Source organism: Cylas formicarius, unplaced genomic scaffold, assembly GCF_029955315.1.
Source record: "Cylas formicarius isolate icCylForm1 unplaced genomic scaffold, icCylForm1.1 PGA_scaffold_1__22_contigs__length_36826433, whole genome shotgun sequence".
NCBI classification, from domain to species: domain Eukaryota; kingdom Metazoa; phylum Arthropoda; class Insecta; order Coleoptera; family Brentidae; genus Cylas; species Cylas formicarius.
Window position 1 is genome coordinate 16,356,098 of NW_026844264.1, and position 22,729 is coordinate 16,378,826.

Below are 22,729 nucleotides of genomic sequence, written 5' to 3' on the forward strand. Positions count from 1 at the left end.
GTGTATTTTTGTAATTGTTTACGGATTAGGGTGTTTTTAAAAAAATAACCAAAACATTTTAAACTAGACCTTGATGATTATTAGTGCTATGATTATGATTATTATTATTAGGTTTACCTTTGAAGAAGTGTTTTTTATGGTGTCGACCGCTGATACTCGGTGCTATCTAATCGATCATTAACTTTGAAACTCATGGACTATTTGCAAAGCAAGAAACTAAGCAGAATACGTCTCAAATCCCGCCATCAGGGCGGAGGATCGCCGCAGTCCGGCGGAGCCGCCGGCGCCTCGTGGCGAACTGCGGATGCATCGTCGTCTCGACGCTTTCCAGCGACGCTCGGCGTCTCCCCTCCCCTTCGCTTCACTGACGGTTCAAAACAAACCGACCGCGAAATTTGGATATAGACAAATCGTTTTGGAAATAAAATTTTGACAAGTTGCAACCAATTTGATTTTTCCCGAAAATCGCTTGTATTATGCAAACTAACATTATCCGAACAATTTAAAAAATTCATTCGGTATCTTAATAAGCAAAATGAAAAACACGGATCCCAAAATGTCATTACATGAAAATAAAATAAAACTCCGTGGTGACCTAAAACGTGGGGTCAGGCGTGGGGTTGATTTCCTGCTATGGGTTTGTAAAAAATTGTATAAGAATTATAAAATGAACTGACTAAGACTTTTTTTTAATTCTTGTGGCTTGCACGAGTCTATGGATCGAACTCAGCTCAAAATACCCGACGAGATATGTACTTTCCAAATCGTATTTTATAATTGTATCTAATTAAACATTTTTTCTACTCCCGTCTGGAAAATACCTAATTACCCACCGATCTAGCGTGCGGGAAGCGTCATTTTACGACGTCAATTTCGTTTCCCATGAATCCGAGCCACTTCGGACATTTACGGAATTTTACCGCACAGATTTGGGAGCAACTGGATGTTTCCGGAGATATTTCCAATGCTTTGATTGTTGACGTTTGTCAATTCTGATAGTGATGTCAGTGAATGTATTCGTGTTGTTTTGCGAAAGTGTACCTAAAAACTAACGGTCGTAGGAAAAGTATAGTATGCAACACATTCGGTAAACTTTTACTCACTCGTTTATTAAAAATTCGCTCCGATCGTGAGTCATGCCGTTTACCGCATATGTTGCAAAACATACTATTCTAACACATTCATTTGATCATCAGTGGAGTTATTTTCTGTAGTATAAAACTATTATTATATTTTGGAATCTGGCATTACATTATTTTTGCAAATAAAACTATAAAATATTATGACTTGCAGGATGGTATTTACTGAAAATTTTAAAATTAAGATACCCTTAACAATTAGAAAAGATTACTTAAGCAGATATATACGCAAGTTTTACAAGCAACTTCTTTTTTAACTCTGCTTACACTTGAACATAAAATTATATTCCGCTTATATATGATCAAAACTGACAAATTGGAAAAATAAAGCAATGCATTTTCAATAATTTAGTAGAAGACGCTGAAAAAATACATTTTTGTTAAAGACGATAATTTTTAAATAATTTCTTATCCATATAAACAGTGTCGTAAAAACTCTGTTATTTGATCAATTTGCAATTGATACATCGCTTTTTAAAGCAAATAAGTAAACAATAAACAACGTGTGTCAAAGTGGTTCATAAATTTTGATGTTTAGAATTTCAATATTGACTTTTAGAAGTTGACAATTCCGTTACTTTCTCTATCCTCTACATACATCTTGGGGTTTTTATTTTGTAAGGCTCAACATTTTGTTTCTTTCACTTCAGGAAGCTTGGTTTTCATTCTTACATCGGAAAAAGTCTGCTATAATATACTTTGGACGGTATTGGGCAACTCAAAACATGGATATATCTATATATGGTTTAAAAATCTTTGATAACAAACTTGGGTTTCGTACGCAGTATTAATCTCCACAACATCTATAAAAGTAAAGACATTCTGAACAATGTTAAAAAAACTCTGTGAAGAACTAATCCTGAGTCGTCTAAATTATCATCCGCATTCGCTTTATTTACAATATAAACGATCACACAGGTCCCAAACTTTGCGATTTAAAATGGTTAAATGTATCGAGTCAAGAAGAACTAATTTTGCTTGTTGGCTTTAAAAACTTCTTAAAAATGGAAGTATCTCGTGTTTGTTTGAAAAAATAACTTGTTAGTGTAGCGTTCGTTTTTGTGCAACTCGTTTTAATACGAGTATTAAATGTCGAAAATTAAAAACGCATGACTAAAAGAACTTTGTTCTGTACATTTGTTAGACTGCTTAGTCAAAATCCTCAGAGTAGCTTCGCTCTTTTAAATTTCACGTGATATTATCATTTCGTCTTCTAATTAATGCTGTAATAAGAAGTTGATGGACCAAATTAAGTTTTGTAGGTTTGGTTACATGCTGACCTTTATTTATATTTATTTATTTATTTATACCAATTAATTCTCGACGCACCCCGTCTATATTCACCATGCCGCGTGTGATCACGCCGCAACAACGTACGAAGCGACAAAAGCAAGCACGACCACGAACGAGACAATCTACATGCACCGTTGTTTATGTTCATCAGAATATGTTGCCGTATGAACGGCTTGGCTTAATCGCGAGGTTATCCTCCGCGTAAAGGACTCTAAAGGCGACGTTACTCCGATTTATGTTACGACGCAATAAAGACGGTTTAGGTTGGTAAACGCCACGTGACTGAATTAGGGATAGAATTAGAATTTCACTTCGAGTTATCGCCATTGTTTACACGGGGGCGATAAGGTGTGGAGAAAACCCGGAACCCAAATGAACTAGCATCGCCTCATTAGGGTAATTTAGACACTAGTTGATAGTGAGGGCTGGTGTTTCATTCAATATCGCGCACTAATGAGATTGGATTGGAGATGGAGTTTGGAAAGATGGAAGGCCCGAAAGCCCAAGCTCAGTCATATTCCCGTATAAAAAAAATGTATGAGAATTATAAAATAAACAGACAGACTAAGAAATGTTTAAATTATTGTATAGAGGGTTGCAGTTCTATCGATTGAACTCATTTCAAAATACAATAATATTCTCTTTGTCCGGCTAGACACGTACTCTTCCACATTGTTGCGCGTGATCTATTCAACAATTCCAAGTTAATTATAACAAATAAAACATTTTTAGAAGCTTTCTAATAAATTTTAACCGTGACACTAAAATAATTGTCCGCTTTTTGTATAAAAATATTACTTCTTTTGAAAATGAATAAATGAATTTAACATGTTTGCAAAGAAAATTCAAAAATTTTATAATCTACAGAATAATAGAAAATTCGAAAAATTAAAATTAATACAGATACCATTGATAAATAGCCAGGAAGACTTGAGTATGAAATTTACAAGCAAAAGTTACAAGTTACAAAAATGCTAAACGTCAAAATACCGAAATTTTCATCGCTCCCAAACCCATATACATACATAAAATGTCCGAAGCAGCTTGCGACCGTGGTTAACGAAAGTGGCCTACCCTTGATCAATGTATTTTAGAAAGTTCCGAAGGTGAGCAATCATCAAACTTATGTGTATTTTTGAGACTGGTGTTCTGAGCAGATTGATGATTGATTGGTATACTGGTGGTGTTGAACCATTCGCGCAAATTTCTTAACCTTCCCACTGATCGTTCACTTATTTTTCCTTGCATTATGAGTTGAAGTATTTCCTCTTTTTAATAGTCGTTACAACTTCCTTCTCTTTTCTTATTCGTCTTAGCACCTGAGCATTTATTTGTAATTCGTAATATTCTGCGATACACCCAGAGCTCCAATTCCTGCTTAATTGTCTATAATTTGAATTTGCATTCGTTTCGCTGTTACGACAAGAAACTTTACTGACTGAAATATCAAAGAAAACAGCCAGGTCATCGCACTTCTCGCAGGATTGATATCGACAGCATTTTGAAAACTTAATATAATATCATGGTGACAAATAAATCTTATAGTTATGGTAAGTCAGTAAAAGCCACTAGATTACGTCCAAATTGTAGCACGTATTGCGTCATCTAGACGACTTTTAAGTTGGTGCAAATTTTTATTCGCCTCCTTATTAGGGTAGTCGGGAAATTAGACGGGGCAAAAGTGCAGCTAGATTAAACTGATGTTATAAAGGGACTTTAGCAGCTCGCAAATGATCCCCCTATCACATAAGGACGTAATAAGAATGCGAGAAAACAAGACGATTCGCATGCGGCAGGAAGGCGAAATACAGAGCAAGCGGTTATTTGGTTCGCGCGCGATTTCTCGGCCCTTGTTGCACAGTGGCGGCTCGTAGTCGGAAAATAGGTGTGCCAACGAACAGAACAACAACAGAAAAAATCACTCCCATATTGTGGATTTTATCAAAAAGGGGTGGAAAATTCAGGGTGTGTCATTTAATCGTAAAAAACTGACATTTGACTACCTCACGTAATAAAAATCGGCTATGAAGATTATTTACACGAATGGAAAAATTATTAAATCAGAAAAAGCGGGATCTCTGGAGCTATAACTTTTACTGTTTACATTTTTTGTGTAGTACAGGGTGTATCGATTACGAACTAAAAATATCAGAATTATGTTCTCCTGTGATAAATTATTAGCCGTAAATTAAAACTTACACATTTTAATAACAAATTTATTTGGTAATAACCTGGGTAGTAAAAGGGTATAGAACAAAAGCGATCACTTTAGGTAGTTCAGCGCGTAAATATAATTTCTTTAGAAAATGTCAAGTAAAATGCCGAATATAATTTTTTGCGCCACTGGCGTAACAATGCACCGCGCAGTGAATGTAAAACTTCGGAGATATATGTTTATAGGGTGTAATTTGACGGGAATTCTTAGCTAAGAATGAACACGGAATATTTCACATTCAGAAGGTAATAAAAATATTCCGCGAGCGCATGTAATATTAAAAATTTATATGTTGTTCTAACGGTCTAACGCGTTTTATCGTTGGCACGCACGCCCAAATGGTTTCTCCGGTCGGTTGTTGACGGTTCGTGGTTTTTCGAAAAATATTTGCGTTTCCCCCGAATTGATAAACCCATTTCGAACCACTTTTTTGAGAAAATTTAATTTGTTTCTAAAAACAAACAAAAACAAATTGGAAATAACAAGACAGTATATTGTGCAATCCAAAATGACTTCTTTGCATAGGCGCAGATCAGGCCCGAGAATACACAGTATCAGTTTTGGTTAGTTTAGATCTTTGCTGTAGAAAATAAAAATAAAAATGCGATTTTGACTATTTTAATCTTTCAACTTTGACAAGACTGTGAATTTTCTTCAAACACAGTATTGAAAGTATTTTTTCTATTCCTGTCTGTAAAATGTAAATCCCTAGCATCGTTTTTTGCCTAATTAAACACCGATCGTGCGGGAAGCGTACTTTACCACGGTCATAAAAAAAGTATAGTATGCAACAAGTTTGGTAAACTTTTTGAGTCACTCGTTTATCAAGTCAACCGTGAGTCAAATGCCGTTTACCGCACTTGTTGCATAATATACTATTTCTAACTCAGTCTGTAACATGCCTAATTACACACCGATCTAGCGTGCGGGAAGCGTCACTTTACCACGTCAGTTTCGTTGCCTACGGATACGAGCGACTTCGGGTGTTTTCGGAGATTTTACCGCACAGTTTGAATTTTGACGTTTGTCAATTCTGACGATTTTGTCAGTGAATGTATTAGTGTTGTTTTGCAGAAAAATGTTATGAAATATATCAGACAATTTAATAAGCTATAATTATAATCTAGTGGGTTAGTTGGTAAGTAAAGTGAATTTATAATTTAAGTTCCCCCCAGAAATTTTACATACCGTGCGCATAAACTTTAGTGGTTTTTACAATTTTTATCAGTACAAAATTACAAACAAAACAAAATAAAGATTAGGACCTGCTTTTTCTTGCTATACGATCTTAAAATTTTAATCCTCTTACAAGCTCTATCCTTGGATGATTTTTCTACCAATTACAGTCTTTTTCTTTAAATAAACTTCATATTACATAAACAGATATTACCGCAGAGGTTAGGGACGCCACTTGAATTTTGAAATTTGTCAATTCACGATCATGTCAGTGAATGAATTCATGATATTTTGCAAAAATGTACCCCAAAACTGATGGTTGTATATCTTGCTTACGCTGATAAAACAGGAATTTTTGAACCCAACATAAAAAAATCGCAAATCATATCTCGCCTTCAACCAACATGGCCGCTGGCAGTGCGTCAATTCATCAGTGTTCAAATTTTTCGACAGTATCAAAACATGCCCAAATCTCGTCAAATTTTGAAAGAAAAAAACGAGTTGATTGTGTGGGACATCGCTGTGTAAGAGGAGTGTGTGGAATTTAGGGGCATGCGCGAAAGATCACATTGCACATTCCTTTCTATACGAAAATATTATGTACACCTGAAGCGTATCAGTTTTATTGTATTTTTTTATAGCAGTCATAAAATGGTATATGGAAATAAGTAAAATCAAAAATTCTTTTAAATCCAGCATTGATTGCGAAATTGGTGAAAACTAATCTATACAAATTTTTGTAGACCTTCCATTCCATTCGCCAAGCCTTTAGGAAGGAGATTAGCTGGTCTTTTTGTTTTTCTCTCGTTCGGGGTGGGTTATGGGTTAAATGCAAGTACGCTTGGAGTGTAACAAAGAGTAATGACGCGGATTAACTAACAGTTCGGTTGCGGTTATCTCTCGGCAAGCGTTACCGTAAACACCAGTGACGCCGCCGCCGCCGCCGTTCTCAAAATTAACATTCAACAACCCCTTCTGCTGCCGGCCTGGCGACAGATTCTTGTAACGATGCCAGTGTTAAATCCAATTAATACTCGATGCTACATATACCCGGTCGACCAACAGTGTACATACAGTACAGACCAATTTTTTCCTGAAAAACTCCTATAGCAAACCATTGTTTTCGGGATGCAGGATGATGTTTTAAGCACAAATATTGTTTTTATCAACTTTGATGTCCTTTTAAGTAGCAAATGGTACTTTTCTAAAAACTAAATAATTATTTTATAATTTGGAGTTGACATGCATAGTTGTTTTTTTTTTGTTACACATCGTATTAATAAAAATATACAACCACTTTCATATATAAGGAAATCTCAACAATTTGTATGTAAAATTCGTTGGTACGTTGTAGTTTTTATTGAAGTAAATTCAATTAACCATACAGAGGCCTTTGAAAAAATAATTTAAAAATATATTTCACAAAAAAATGCTTAAAAATTTGAATAAAAAATAAGTAAAAACAGTAATATTAAAATTCTCAGATGTAGCTAACTAATTCCGTTTTTATATTAGAGACGGCATATTATTTGACTGCCAGACGATTTCATACAAAATAAAACCTATTTAGAATGCCGAAAAGCCGGAGATAACAATAAATTTTAGCAACAATAACACAGCGGCTGGGGCGCTCAAGATCCAGACAGCAGACTGGCGCATCCAATAAATTCTGACGTAAGGTGGGGTCGGGGGGTTCGAAATGAGTGAAGACATAGGGAGGCCAGAACGCTAGCCCGATTTATTTATATTTATTTTGCCCCGCTTTGTTATCGCTTGGGATTGCGAGAGAGAATCGCGAGGACCAAAGCGGAAAGACACTTTTGAAATATTGGAAATTAAGTCGATTTATGGGAAGCTGCCTGCCGTTCGCTACGGTGAGGATTAGACTTGGTAGTGTGCTGGATTGAGAATTTTAACCAAGACTTTTGCAATGCCGATTATTTTGATTTATTACCGTTGTCCGGTATCGATTCTGAAAATTAAACACGGACTTCGAAGGGAAGATAAATATTAGGTTGGTAGTAGTATAACATACCCTACTGCTTTCAAACCTTACTATTAAAAACATTCTCCTTTTCTTTCCTTTGATCCTTTTTAGGTCCTTCTTTCATCCATTCCATCTTTTTTCTTTCTTTCGTTCCTAAATTTCCCAATCTATCTTCTTTCCTTGCTGCCCTGCTGAAGCTCTTGATCATAATACTTCCCGTTATGAGGTTCTAATATCACAATGATATTTTTTTAGGCTTATGCACATCTTTATCTCTTTTAGTTTCCCATTTGTCCCATATGCCTTCTCCCCTAAATATTTCTCCAGCCACTGTTGCAAATCCCATTTTACATAGTACTTTTCCCATTCATATGATTTCTCTTACATTTTATCTCTCTTCAGTATTCGCCCGCTGTCTTCGGTTATTATATTAACAGTAAAAGAAACAATTCACATAATAAAATCACCAAAGACAATGGTTATAGATATAGGCCCGTTATGAAATATTTTATTATTTAAATTTTGTAATTTCGACCTATATCAGATTTAAAGACTTAAAAAATATATGTATGCAACGAAAATGTAAGAAACCGGAAATAATATTTCATACTGTTCGCAACAAATTAAAGTATTTTTTCAAAGACGATGTTTAGCCTTCAAAAAAAATAAATAAATAACAATAATGATAATAATAATTACTGAAAATATTATTGTAAATAGGGTTGTGAAAATGGATACTGGACCTCCGTAACTGCGGGAAGAAAGTTGATTGATATCTCCCTTCCAGCCGCAAAAACGTAATTGTTCCAGAAGAAACGTAATGAACTAACTTGTAGAGAAATGAAACAGATTGCAAGTCTCTGCGCAAACTCAGAGGCAGTACAGCGAACCTTCCCAGCAGAAGATCATGATCAACTCCCCTCTCAGGATAGGAACCGTCCTCCCTGAACATCAAATACTTCAGTAACGTTCTCTGCACACTCTCAATGGACTGCGCGTGACCATACCACCGAGCCATAGTCAAGCTTGAACCTAACGTAACAGTTAAATAACAATTTAACAATAGCTGAGCTACAAAAATGCCTGCAATTTTGCACTGGCAACCATTTTAGTAATGTGAGGTACAAAAGAGTGGGGATTTGTCAGTTACCTCAGTCGGGTGCGTCCCTATTGGAATTAGGGGAAGCTCGCTGGGTCTGCAAGCCAGCAGATTCAGAGGGTAGTGGGGAAATAAAATACTCACCGTGAAACAAAAACTGACCTGGTCCTCCAGGTTGGGGGTCAAGGCATTAGACTGGTTCTCTAATACTTGGAAAAACATAAATATACCAAAAAGCCTAAACAAGGCCTCGGAACACCGGATGGATCACTTGGACGACGAACTAAGCAACGAAAATGGACGATGAATTTTGCCTCATGGAATGTTCAGGGTATAAGACAGAAAACTGATTTTATTGCGGCAGAAATCAAGAAACGAAAAATTGATTGGGCAGCCTTAACGGAAACCAAGAAAAAAGAAAAAGGTCGGAGACTTTGTCCATATATTTTCCGTAGTGTCAAAAGAAAAGAGAGCAGCGAGAGGAGTATCAATACTAATAAGAAAAGATTGGAGGAATAAAATAAGTAATTGGGAAGCTGATGATGAAAATATTCTAACAGTTAACTTGAAACTACATGGCCATAACATAACGATTATCGCAGCCTATTCACCAGAACGGGAAAACAACAAAATAGTTCAATCGTGGGACCGTATGGAGAAGAAACAATCAATGATAACGGTGAAAGACTAATTCATCTTTGCGAGACCCACAACCTAAAAATTAAGAATGGTTTCTTTAAACATAAAAATATCCATCGCTATACATGGACACAGAGTACTCGAAACCTTAAATCCATCATTGACTACGTGATGAGTCGACAGAAAACAAATTTGCAAATTAACGATGTGAGAGTCCTAAGAGGGAGCACCTGCGGATCAGATCACTACTTAGTGAAAGTCAAGATAAGCCTTCATTTTCGAAAAACTAGAAACCTTCAGAGAGTTCAAAACAATAACGAGACATCTGCGAAGACAATTGTTACACCAAAATACAACTTTGACAGTTTTAGGGATGAGAGCACAGTATTTCTTTATCAAAGACGGCTCGACAGTAAACTGCTCAGTCCTGATGGACACGCGTTCGATGAAATCTACGAAAACATAATAACGAGTCTAACAGAAGCTACACAAGAGGCAATAGGAATAAAAAAGAACAGCACCAACAAAAAATATTGGTGGATTGAGGAGATAGAGACAATGGTTCAAGGAAAAAAACAAAAATATCTGAAATGGCTATCTACAAAAAATGAACAAGATCTTGAAGAATATAAATACATAAAGAGGAAACTAAGGGTGTAGATTAACAAGGCAAAAAAACGAATCTTGGGATAGGAAATGTGAAAAGATTAACAACTATATTGGAGGAAGAAAATGCTCAGAAGTGTGGAAATTCATATCTACTGTAAAGAAACCCGGAAAAGACAGGGTAGGCATTCAACTTATTAAACCCGAACAACGGTTAAAACACTACAAAGACCTACTTCAGGAATCTAGACCAGAATATTTAACTGAATCTCCAAGACACTTCAATGTACAAGGAGAAGAAGTTGAAATACTTGAGGAAACAATAAGAAAAGCTGTTATGAATCTTAAACCAGGCAAATCTAGTGGCCCGGAAGGAATATACTCCGAAATGTTAAAATATGGAACTCACAACCTTTTCAGAAATCTGACAATTATTATTAATAAATGCTTGAATGGACATCCCGTTCCCAAGGAATGAAAAGTGGCTCTTATCTCCTCTATTCACAAAAAAAGGAAATAAACTGGACTGCAATAACTATAGGGGCATTTTGGTTACAAGCACAATGAGCACACTGTACGGCAGAATTTTACGTGATCTCATTGAGGAAAACTATAAAGAGAAAGAGGAAGAAGGACAATGTGGTTTCAGAGCAGGAAGATCATGTACTGATAATGTGTTTACCCTAAAACAAGTTATAGAAAAGAGAAGTGCCAGGAACTTGGAAACGCACCTAACATTTGTTGACTTACAAAAAGCATACGACCCAGTCCCAGTAATAAAGCTATGGAGGATCTTAGAGCAATCCAATATTAATCACACCTACCTAGCAGCCCTTAAAGAACAAAGGAATCAAAATCAAGAATAAAGGACTACGTCAGGGATGCGGTGTCTCCCCCACCCTTTTTAAAATATATGTGGCAATGGCACTAAAAAAATGGAAAAGAAATAGAAATTGATGGTGGATGCTTGTTTACTCTTCAGTTTGCAGACGACCAAGTCATAGTAGCCAATGATAAAGATGATATGCAATATATGATTCAAAAACTAATAGAGGAGTATAAAGAATGGGGCTTGATAGTCAACATAGCAAAGACAAAGTATCTATGTGTGGGAACTCACTCACTCGAAAATTTGGAATTAGGCAATGGCCAAGAAATCCTTCAATGTCAGGAATATGAATATCTGGGCATCACATTCGACAACACTGGAACAGATGCAAAAGAAATAGAAAAACGAATAGTCAAAGCCAAAAAAGTAATAGGAGCTCTGAATGGTATCCTATGGAGCAAAGAAATATCCAAGAAACGGAAATTTAATATCTATGAAGCAATGGTAAAACGCACCCTTCTATATGGATCAGAGACATGGAGAATTTCCGAGAGACATAAGAAAAGAGTTGAGGCTGTCGAGATGGATGCAATTAGAAGATCAATGCGCATTTCGCGAAGAAAAATAATAAGAAACGATACCATAAAACAGCGGATGGGATTAGAAGGGACAATAACGCAGGATATAGAGAAAAAACAACTTACTTGGTACGGACACGTGGAAAGAATGTCAAATACCCGATGGCCGAAAAGGATACTCCACTGGTAACCAACAGGTAGAAGAAAACGAGGCAGGCCAAAACTAGAGTGGCAAAAAGTTATGCATAAATGCATGAGTGAAAGAAATCTGACTCCTGAAGATTGTGAAGATCGACGGGGTTGGAGTTTAGGTGTCGGACAACGTCGAAGGACGTTCTAAACCGATATAAAAAAAGGTACAAAAGAGAACGTCTAGTCAAATAAAATCTCCAGATCCATATTGTAGTTAAAGACTATAGGAGTTTTTGTGCCGTGGTAGGAAACCATATCACACTTGCTGATGTTAAGATGCAATTTATTTTTAGTACACCTGTCCGAGCCGGTTTTAATGCCTTATAGTTGATGTAGTCTATAAATATATTAAACAGAAGTGGTCCAAGGTTAGAATCTTGAGGCACACCAGAAGTTGGAACAAAAGAAACTAAACCCCTCAATCTCAACGAACTGTCGACGGTTCATCAGATAGGGCCTCAACACTGTAATCAGCGAATCGGAGAAACCCAATAATTGGCATGCTTTTTCAATCAGTAGGTGATGATCTATCTGGTCAAACGTTTTATGGAAATAATGAAAGAATCTGTGAAATTTTTGGGTTGACAAATTTAATTGATGTCTGGTATTCATGCATTGAGATATGAATTTTGGATTATTTACCGTGTTAAGCAGTCCCACACATTTCACTATCCTGAAACGAAAGCTACGTACCGTGAAGACCTTTACGGTAAAGACTTCTCCCATTAGTAATTTATCCGCGAGTCCGTACTTAAGACATCAGCCGATAGATGCCACCAGGGAATACATGTAATTTGCAAAAAGCAAACTTTCAGCTACCCAAATCAAGAACTAAAAATTTACATTTACAATTTCAACAAACGAACTGATTTCATTGTTTCGAGTTTGTTGTCAATTGCCATCTTAACAAAGAGAAATTTTGTTGCTGTCGTATCAAAGTAATTTTATTTGGAATGGCAAATATTTCTACCTGCAACAACACACTTTTGACCAGTGTTAAACTTGTTGTCTATTTTAGTAAATCCCTAGCATGTTTTTTTTCCATTCGAAAATAAAAATGGTGCACATTGTCAATATTGCAAAGAAAAATTTATTTTTTCTCCTTCCTACTCTAAAATATGCACCGGTCAAGTGCACAGAAAGTGTCACTTTCACATGTCAGCTTCGAACCACCTCAGGTTTGGGAGCGCTATGTGATGTTTTTGGTAGAATTTGGGGATGTTATTTTAACATTGTTCAATTCTGACGGCACGCCATACGTGAATGGTCGGGAGGGAGGCCCAACATAGAGACTTAACCTGTTGCTATACATAAATGACAGCAAACTTCTAGACATGTTCTTTTTCTCTTAATCATTCAAAATAAATTAAGTTACTAACATTTGGAAAACGCGATAAAGAGTGTTGTAGTATTAATTTTAAATTTATTTTTTGAATAACGGCATCTAACGTGCGCACGTTTAAACCTTTATGTCAGTTTAAGTGAAAAAAGCTCATTTATTTATTTAATTATATAAGTCAGAATCCTGTGGAGGAGAATGGAATATTCATATCATTATTTGTTTTGGAAATATCCGCTTCATTGCCAACTGACATATTGGCAACTCCCATGGTAACATTCATTGCGTCTTGCTGCCCAGGTTCGTCGTGCTCTATCCTTTTTGCCGCTATCGCTTTCAGTAGAGCTTTTCCTTGTTCCTTGGTCTGTGGGGGAATAAAAATAAAATAAGATAAATTATCAACAGTGTATTACCTAAAAGTATGTGCCATATTTAATGGCCTATTATCGAGTCAATTGTTAGTGGAAAAATGATAAAATCTAAAGTTTTATTAAAAACAACAAAATACCACAACCAAACAACTCGAAAAACCAAGAATCATTTTCGTTTTACCTCAGCACATTCCATACATTTATAAGCATAGGTGTATGCATCCTCTAATTCCCCTTTCTTTAAACAATAATTTGCTAAATATTGCAGGGCATTGTAATATTCAGTTTGCGCCTCCATAATTTTTTCTTCCCGCTCTTCCTCCTGTAAACAATAATCTATGTACACAGCAGCGGCGTTATCTCTTTCATTCAGCTTATCATATAACCTAAAATAAAACAAAAAAAATCAAAACTTTAATAATACCTGCTTATCCAGGGCAAAACATACTTTGCGAGTTTGATTAATGCCGAACCCTCAATGTCACCAATGGCACACGCCTTGTAATAACATTTTAAAGCATTCTCAGTTTTATCCAATCTTTCATATGTTTCTCCCAGTGCAATGACCATGCGACTATCATTTGGCTTCAATTCTTGGGCTTTTTTGTAATAATATAAACAGTAGAACGGCATTTTAAGAATCTCATAAGTTTGACCTAAACCGTACCAAGCTCTATAATCTCTAGCATTAATTTCTAAAATATTCTGAATAAGTAAACAACAAAATGAACCATGATATTTTGTTAATTACGCGGTTACCAATAGCATATCTATAACTCTGTATTGCTGCGTTTATATTCTTCATTTCCATATACTCATGACCCATCAATGTCCAAGCAGAGAGAAACTGCGGATTTAACTTCAAAGCCCTTCTAAAGTACAACACTGCTTTTGCATGGTCCGATCTCAGGCTATAGTAGTTTCCTAAAATATATTTCCTATTCAGCTCATTTGTTATCTTTAAATGTGATATTCTTACCAATCACACAACAAGTTTCAACACGGTACTTGTCTATACCAACCACCTTATAAGCTAAATTGGCAAGATCATTTTTCATTTCAAGTACATACAAAAGGTTAGAATATGTATCTAAGTTGTCTAGTCTATACGGATCTATTTCCAAAATTTGTCTAAACATCTTTATTGCATCATCCAACTCTACAATTATAGAGAACCTATTTGTAAAAATTCAGTGTTCCTAAACTTTGAAGGAAGTATAAGCAACACCCGCAATTCGCAAACTATATAGAGTGTAGAAAAGTTTAATTAAAACAAATTAAAAATTTGCAGAGTATAGAGATTAGAATAAGGTTTAATAAATTATATGGGCATTGTAAATAAATATTGGACTCTTGCTTTATAACATCAAGATCAATATACAAATATGCTTTGTGAGTAAAATGTTTATACACTTTTTGCTGTTTTTCTTAATTGAAATCTTACATAGCTAAATACTAAAAATGACTCGCTGACACTCGCTTCTGTTTTAAATTTTGTAGAATTTTTTTTAGATCTCTATGATGTTAAAAATTGTTTGCACTCGCAAAACTTCTGCAAATGGTATTAAATTAGGAATTTCTGTAGCTACTTAATAAATTTTTCAGTTAGAAAAATTGAACATTTTTTAACAATGTAACTATAACAATACTAAATCTGCAGATGGGGGTAACATTACATGTTACACATCTGCCTTTGGAGTCTACCAGATCTGCACTATGGAAAGTAATTATTCTCTTTTGTTTTTCAGCCCTGGTCATAACTCACTAAAAATAACCAGACCAGACTATTGACGGCGGCACTTTTGCGTCAGGCTCGTCCCGATTAAAAAAGTTAAATTTAAGCAATATTTTTATGTTGTTCTATATCTACACAGATACAATAAAATGTAGTACGTAAAACAGAAGCAAAGTATTAATCATTAGATTGCAATTACTTATTGTCTATTAATCCTTATTTCCCCTTTTAACACATAGTAAATTGAAAGGCAGATATCACCAGAATAATTTTGTTCATATTTCACAGTTTAATCGTACACCACAAGTGTTTGGTGTTATCATGTTAAATTGAAAATAAACTACTTGAATTAGGCTATCATAATGTTTTACTTACTTCTTTTGTTATGATGCCCTATAGCAAGTTGGGACATCACATATGTGCTATCCGAAAATCCAAGTGATTGTAGTTGATGGTAAACTCTTAAAGCTTCATCATTATTAAGTTGTTCTAAATAGGTGTGCCCCATAAAGAAGTACTTAATCCAATGATTTGGTAGATGACTAAAACTGGTTACATTGATCAGCTTTCCTAATTCGTACCATGCACACCATAGAATTGGTTCTTCTTGTACAGCTTTTGTCAAAACATTAATGGCCAATGTTTTCAGATCCAACTTTTTCAGTATAATGCCATACAAGTAAATACAATATCCATCCAATTTATTATCATAAAAATCACTTTTTAATTCAGAACAGAGATCCTTTAATGCTTCATTTTGTGTTGGGTCTGGAGGACAATTTGTCTCAGTCATATTGTCTAATTTTTTTTTCTCAATCGAGAAATACCTTGCATAAAAATACAAGAATCTAGGTTTTGCTTTAATGCAATTTTTGACGAAAAAGGAAGCGCGATCATATTCCTTTAAATAAAAGTATGATTTGGCTAATAAAAAAGCTCCATTTTCTTCGCCACAGCTATCCTCAGTGGGCCTAACGTCTACGGAAGGAATTACGGAATGTAAAGCAAAATTTAATTCTGATAACCATTTTACTGTATGAAACAATCCTCTCTCTGAACATTCATAAATTCCTTTTAATATGTCCGATTTTATATCTTTTAGGTTTACCGTTAGATCACAAAAATCCATAACAATTAACGCAAAAATCCGTTTCAAATATCTTCCTATGGGGACTTAAATGTAATTTTAATCATAAATATATCAACAATTATTATCATTTCCAAACTTGATCGAGGTTATGTGCAGAGATAAACCACTTGGTTAATTTGGTTTCGTAAACGCATAACATTAGGAATGTTAAGTCAGAGTCAGCTTTTTCTTTTAAGTTTTGTTCAAGTAGATTCAATTAACCAGTGATCCAGTTGCGTTCTATTATTCTATTATTCCTGCTGCTTCGCCAAAATGTATTCAAAGAATTCCAAGAAAAAGTGTTTAGTACTTAACATGTTGATAAACTTCTTCAGTTATTCTTATTACTCGCTTTCTACTCGTGAAAAAATAAAACTGGTAACAAAAGTGGCATTTATAAAATTTGTTGCATAATATACTACTAAAAATTGATTTAGCCATCTGTGCATCAGTGCAAAATAAGCATCAGGTTTCTCTCATTTTGAGTTACTAAGTCTAATCATTATCATGTTTTATTGGAATAACATTTTTGTTTATTTTTGGTGAATTTTCATTAATATAGCGTTCATTTTCCCTGTTAAAAGCTGCTACCGTTGCTTTTAGACATGTTTCTTGTGTATGGCAATTTCCACTATTATTATGGAGCTAAAAAAATTGGGAAAACCAGTTTCTAAGAATAATTCGTTTTAGCAAATACCATTCGCTCTAAGAAAAATTAGATGAGCGGTACCTATAGTAAGACTTTCTGAACGAAATAACAATCATGAATAACTAAATACAAGCTTATCGATTTTTTATTTTGACAAGACCCACTAAACATTTTTTGAAGTTGAAATGAGTCTTTGTGAAAATAATCGACACAAAATTTACTATTAATGTTACATTGGAATAACAATATAATGCGGTTTTCAACCTTTATATTACCTCGCATTTTAATTGAAATGTGCAAAAAGTGTTTTAGCACTCTGCTAAATCTGTTTCCTTTCGGCTGAAAAAATAACAAAGGATAGAATGAGTCTTGGTCTCACCAATCATAATCCATTTTAGAATCCATGCCTATGATCCATGTTGTCAAATCCTTTTTACTTTTTTGTGATTTGGAGTTTGGAATATTAGTAAAGGCGGTTCTTATGTGGTGAAGTTTATCTTGTCCATGAAACGAAGTAAAAACAATTTTATCGTAAGCAAAGCAAAGGTAAGCAAAACCTAACAAAAAAGTGAAATGCGTCATTTTTTTTATAAAGATTAAATATTTATAACCTCATATTTTTTAGACGGACGCGTGCTTATCTTGCAACGAAATTTAACTATATTTTTTGGATATCATCATGAATTTGTATGCTTGGGTATGTCGATTTTGTAACACCATTTGATGAAAATATTGATTTATTATAATTTGTATAAATTTTTAGGGTGCTAACAGCTATGGCCAATTAGGGCTTGGGCATAAATCGGATGAGGAGTTATTACCTAAAGAAGTTCAGTTAAAAGCATGTGATTTGAGAGCAGAAAACATAGTTTCTATAGCAGGGGGTGCAGGCCATACATTAGTTTTGGACTCTAAAGGTGTAGTGTACTGTTGCGGCTGGAACTCTAAGGGTCAGTTAGGACTATCTGATGATACTTTTAAATTGACACAAATTGAGATTTTAAAGGAATTTAAAATCGTACAAATATCATGTGGCTGGGATTTCAGTGCAGCTGTCTCTGAATGTGGCAAACAATTTGTCTGGGGTAACAACCAGTATACTCAACTTGGTCTTTCCAAAAGTATCACTTGCACTGGTATTCCGTCTCGATTACAAGTCTCTCAAAAACTAGCAACTGGATTTCAACAGGTAAGCTGTGGCTTAAGGCATTCAGCAATTATAACCAAAGATGGAGGTCTCCTGGTTGCTGGCACTGGAGCAAAAGGGCAATTGGGACTGGGAGACAATTTTGATGATAATAATTATTTAAGTATATCAAGAGTACCAGAATTAAATGATGTAATAAGCGTGGCTAGTGGGCAACATCATACATTAGTGTTACGGGGAAATGGAACAGTACTTAGTTGGGGAGACAACAAGTTTGGTCAATTAGGTGTTGATCCAAATGTTGCCAATAGTTTTGTCCCCTTGGAGGTCTATAATAGCGATGCATTGGAAAGTGTATATGCTGGTTGGACCCACAGTGCATGTCTTCTTAAAAATGGTGACATTCTCACTTGGGGTCGTAACAATTATGGTCAGCTGGGAGCTAACCGGGACATTACATATAGACCTGAAAAAGTCCCAACTTTAGGGAATGTGAAGCAACTCAGTCTAGGATCTGAACATAACCTAGCTGTCACCAATCAAAATAAGTTGTTCGCCTGGGGATGGAATGAACATGGCAGTTGCGGTACTGGGGATAAAATAGATGTTAAGACACCAGCACCATTATTTCCTAATAAAAGAGTTAAGTTGGCTTTTGCATGCACCGGTAGTTCTTTTGCAATAGTGGAATAGCAATACCTAGTTTTGTTTCCAAGTGCAAGAATCTATGCCAAAATAGTAGTCTTCACTTGGTAAATATCAATTCAACTGACTTCTGAATTTTCATTATTTAATTATGAGTACACACCATCATTTTTTCAGTTAGTATTTTTTGTATTGTAATTATTGTATGATCTATTTTTATAATAAAAATTTTCATTTTTCACTTGAATAGTTTTTGGGTATAATTTGGCATTGTGCTTGTCACTTACCTCCTGAAAAAAACATTAGGGAAATCATTATCTTCATTGAAATCTTTATTTTAAAACTAAAACCCTTTTTGTAAAATTTTGTAATGAAATTGTACATAATATACTCATTTTATTAAACAATATATTGAGCTGAGATAATATAATTTTATAAAGTCTTTGCATTTTATTTATCCAAAAAACATCTTTATGTAAAAATAGCATTGATCATATTTTATTTGATACTTACCTAAAGCTTTCCATTCTAATAGTATTATTCCAGATAAAACCGTTTATCTGGCATAATATATAGAGGCAGTATCAGGTGAAATGAAAATTTAAATACCACAATTATTGGATAACAGTAGTGATTCATGTTTTAAAAACATTGGATAAAATCATATCAACATTTTTGAATTCTACAGTCAAGACTGTCTAATAACGATTATGATACCTAAATCTTTTTCTTTCACAATATGTAACCTATTTTTTACTTAATAAATTTAACCTAAATATTTAAGTGATATGTACAGGTAAGTGTAAGCATAAACACAGTATGTCCACAAGGTTTCCCTTTAATAACATTAATCAAAGTTGTACTGTTTCATAAAGTGCAGTATCACCATGTAGGTAACTTAATTCCCCCGGATATCTAGTTTTTGAGTTGCATATAATATCTGGGTGCACGAAATTTTATTTATTTTATCCAAATTGTAGGAAGAAAGAAGGAAAATACATATGTTTTTAAACACCTGTATTACCCACCAGGCTTTTTAATATATTCCCAAAACAATAGTTGCTGAAGTGATATTGATAGTTATAGACAGTGGAGAAATTTTAAGCTTATGACTTTTTACGAAAACAAAATACGTTTGTCTCTGAAAATAAAAATGTGAGTGGAGTTCTGTATACAAACGGGGACATCTTTAAATAAACCCTAATATCGTTATTGAATCAGTATTGAACAAACATGTGGTAGGTACCCTGCGCAATAAATTAAAAGGCTCTTAGATATAACAAGTTTTTAATGAAATTTCATGAATACGAAAATAACGACAAATTTGACAATAAAAACACTGCTTTACTCTGTTACTAGTTTCAATCTTAGATTTTTTGCATGTTTTAATGTCAAGTATGGTAATATCCATGACAACATTCTCTGTATTTTGTCTTTGCTGTTTCACTACTGAACGACTTTCAATTTTCTTGTAGGCATTGTTATAAATTACTTTACTGTGAAGGGAACAATGAAATTAAATTGTTGACCAGCTGAGAAATACCAGTAGAACTGCTATTTACATTTGTTTGACATTTGCTTGTTCTCAAGTGCAATTGCAACCTTGAAAAATGCAAGCAGAAAGAAAAATTAGAAAATTCAAAACAGCAAATCTTTTCTGCGCAAAATGTCAATGTCAGCTTCATTAAACACTCGCCAGTAATTTGAAGCTTTTTCGTTTCCACTTGGTCACAGATTGGGAGAGAACTGATGTTTTTGGAAGATCTAAAATAAATACCATAATATATATCTTTTTTTTTTTCGTTAAAACGCTAAAGAAATAAATAAAATATACACAAATTATGCACTTTCTGAATTCAATATCATGTGGCTCTGTTTTGAAAGAATAGTCCTGGCCGGTTGTCATCGATGGACGAATGATCCTAGCAATTTAGTCCAAATGTTGGTTTTGTAGTTTTTATTGAAGAAGAAGAATCTAATATGAGTTAACTAGGGTACCTTTAAAACAATATTTTTTAACTTAAAGAAAACATTTCCCGGGCATTTATAAAATCAATAAATAATATCATTCGTTAAACGGAACACGCAACGGCTAAGTGCAACCCAGTGGCAGTCACTATAAATTCAGAGTCCCTATTTTCGTTTTGGGATTATGGTGGAAGATAAAGTGGAAATGAACGACACCGAAAATTACGGTAGTGCGAGTGATCCGAAAAACGTGCATGAATTAACTCAATATGTAAGGCTTTTTTGTAAATAGAAGCCTTCTTCGTTAAACAATGTTCCTGTTCTAGGTACAAAGTCTACTCCAAAATATTCAGGATAAATTTCAAAACATGTCCGATCAAATATTAACTCGAATCGATGAAATGGGAGCACGAATAGACGACTTGGAAAAGAACATTGGTGATTTAATGACACAAGCAGGTGTAGAAGACAAGTAATGAAAGTGTGGTACCCAATCATCAAGCTTCAAAAAGCATGTCATATTTATTAAGTAGTATCAAGTGTCAGTTAGAGTTTAAATAATAGTCACATTCTATAAGCAGCAATAACCATGGTATAAATACAATATCATCTTTTGTATTTCTGTTTCCATTAAACTGAGAAGTGTATTTTTTCACAAACAATTTCCTAATAAAAATATGACATCACTGCATGTTGTTTTCAAAATAAGGGTGTAAAGAATGTTGATGTCCAAAATGGCAAAAACGTGCGATTTATTAAATTACAGAAAAAGTTCAAGTAATTTTAAAGAATTATTTCTTCTAGGTTTAAAAAAATATTTTTTAAAAATGTGCTTTTGCACGGCCACTACTTAAGGTTTAATTTAATATGTTACTACCAATTTAAATTTTGAAAATAGGGATTAAAGTTGTTTCAGTCATTCTTTAGATGCCACCGATGTTTAACTGTATAAAGGTTCCTACAGACGGACGTTGATGTCCCCATTGATGTATGCGGATAGAGAAACCACAGTGTTGCTTATTGTGTGAAGTGAATGTCCATGTAAGTGGTCGCAGCAGTGGCGCCCTCTCAAAATGAACAATAAACCTGCCGCGTCTGATGTAACAATGGTTCACGCGTTAACATATAAAAATCCAGTTATTCCGACAGTAGTGAGTGAAATTTAATTTAAATTAATTTAAGTAATAGTATGGATAAAGATGTGTTTTGACTTGGCAATCAAATTTTAAGAGCATGGCGATTTATAATTAACGTCATGCGACAGCAAACTTTTTCTGTTTTTAGTAGATTTTATTTATTTATTTTTCTTTAAATTTTTTTCACATATAAGTTCTGAAAAATTTAAGAGCAGCTACAAATGCGTAGGTGTTAAGAAATGAACGATAGTTAGAAGGATATTTTATTACACCAAATATGCTATACATTAGATCTAATCCGAAGAAACTTTGCTGATAATGGTATTCTCAAAAACAATTTGCGAATACGACTTAAGAATTAAAGACCAGTTAATTTTCAAACAAATGTGACGTTAGCAAAAAACAGCGAATTACATGTAATAAGCCGTCAACTTTTCGTCAAAAAACAACAATTCAATATTGCTCAGATATTGGTAGACGAGTGTCTAGACCGCAAGAGAAAGTAGATGACAAGAATTTAAACAGCAGCGCCGCACTTTATCATTCGATGCGGATAAAAGCTCCACAGAGGCATTACAACCCTCAAACGAGACAACAAAAGAGGTATTACTATTAAGTAAAGGGTATTTCTGGTAAACTATATTTCCACCTTAACAAATGTAAGAATATTACTTGTCATGATATTGTGTTACACTGGGTGCAGGGTTCAACAGTATCAGATTTAGTACAATTCCTCTATTCTCAGGAATCAACAAAAAAAGGAAATATCGGAAGAGATTTGGGAATAATTAAACAAAGAAACCATATTTTCACAGTTTGTCTCATTATTTTTTAGCCATCAAAAAAAAAGAAATAAA

The 22,729-nt window shown here is 34.4% G+C and overlaps 4 protein-coding genes across 7 annotated transcripts; 3 read left to right on the top strand and 1 right to left on the bottom strand.

The window, feature by feature from the left end:
- Positions 1-10,717: 10,717 nt before the first annotated feature.
- Positions 10,718-11,751, top strand: LOC132696423 (uncharacterized). Its single transcript, XM_060661236.1, has 2 exons — positions 10,718-10,927; positions 11,137-11,751. The coding sequence occupies exons 1-2, from the start codon at positions 10,718-10,720 to the stop codon at positions 11,749-11,751; spliced, it is 825 nt and encodes a 274-aa protein (XP_060517219.1).
- Positions 11,752-13,198: 1,447 nt separating this feature from the next.
- Positions 13,199-17,273, bottom strand: LOC132697071 (cell division cycle protein 23 homolog). 4 transcript variants are annotated; one of them, XM_060662338.1, is made up of 7 exons: positions 17,252-17,273; positions 15,574-16,176; positions 14,443-14,622; positions 14,223-14,387; positions 13,912-14,158; positions 13,645-13,849; positions 13,199-13,456 (listed from the first exon to the last, which is right to left on the bottom strand). In XM_060662338.1, exons 1-7 carry the CDS (start codon positions 17,256-17,258, stop codon positions 13,271-13,273), a joined length of 1,593 nt encoding a protein of 530 aa, XP_060518321.1. In that variant the 5' UTR covers positions 17,259-17,273; the 3' UTR covers positions 13,199-13,270. The 4 variants fall into 4 exon arrangements, with proteins under 4 accessions (XP_060518321.1, XP_060518319.1, XP_060518320.1 ...); XM_060662337.1 differs by lacking the exon at positions 17,252-17,273 and adding an exon at positions 16,232-17,046 and having other exon boundaries at positions 13,200-13,456; XM_060662336.1 differs by lacking the exon at positions 17,252-17,273 and having other exon boundaries at positions 15,574-17,048.
- A 101-nt stretch (positions 17,274-17,374) lies between these two features.
- LOC132697073 (uncharacterized) lies at positions 17,375-19,209 on the top strand. The gene is made up of 3 exons (XM_060662340.1): positions 17,375-17,522; positions 17,602-17,673; positions 17,740-19,209. Exons 2-3 carry the CDS (start codon positions 17,656-17,658, stop codon positions 18,814-18,816), a joined length of 1,095 nt encoding a protein of 364 aa, XP_060518323.1. The 5' UTR covers positions 17,375-17,522; positions 17,602-17,655; the 3' UTR covers positions 18,817-19,209.
- A 1,511-nt stretch (positions 19,210-20,720) lies between these two features.
- On the top strand, positions 20,721-21,423 carry LOC132697412 (heat shock factor-binding protein 1). Its single transcript, XM_060662907.1, has 2 exons — positions 20,721-21,007; positions 21,063-21,423. Exons 1-2 carry the CDS (start codon positions 20,921-20,923, stop codon positions 21,210-21,212), a joined length of 237 nt encoding a protein of 78 aa, XP_060518890.1. The 5' UTR covers positions 20,721-20,920; the 3' UTR covers positions 21,213-21,423.
- The last annotated feature ends 1,306 nt before the right edge of the window (positions 21,424-22,729 follow it).

Coding starts and splice junctions, on each gene's coding strand:
- LOC132696423 (XM_060661236.1), top strand. CDS start 10,718: ATGAGCACACTGTACGGCAGAATTTTACGTGATCTCATTGAGGAAAAC. Junction 10,928..11,136: donor AAGCATACGACCCAGTCCCA/GTAATAAAGCTA, acceptor TTTACTCTTCAG/TTTGCAGACGACCAAGTCAT.
- LOC132697071 (XM_060662336.1), bottom strand. CDS start 16,327: ATGGATTTTTGTGATCTAACGGTAAACCTAAAAGATATAAAATCGGAC. Junction 14,388..14,442: donor TGAAACTTGTTGTGTGATTG/GTAAGAATATCA, acceptor AATATATTTTAG/GAAACTACTATAGCCTGAGA. Junction 14,159..14,222: donor GAGTTATAGATATGCTATTG/GTAACCGCGTAA, acceptor AGAATATTTTAG/AAATTAATGCTAGAGATTAT.
- LOC132697412 (XM_060662907.1), top strand. CDS start 20,921: ATGGTGGAAGATAAAGTGGAAATGAACGACACCGAAAATTACGGTAGT. Junction 21,008..21,062: donor TGCATGAATTAACTCAATAT/GTAAGGCTTTTT, acceptor TTCCTGTTCTAG/GTACAAAGTCTACTCCAAAA.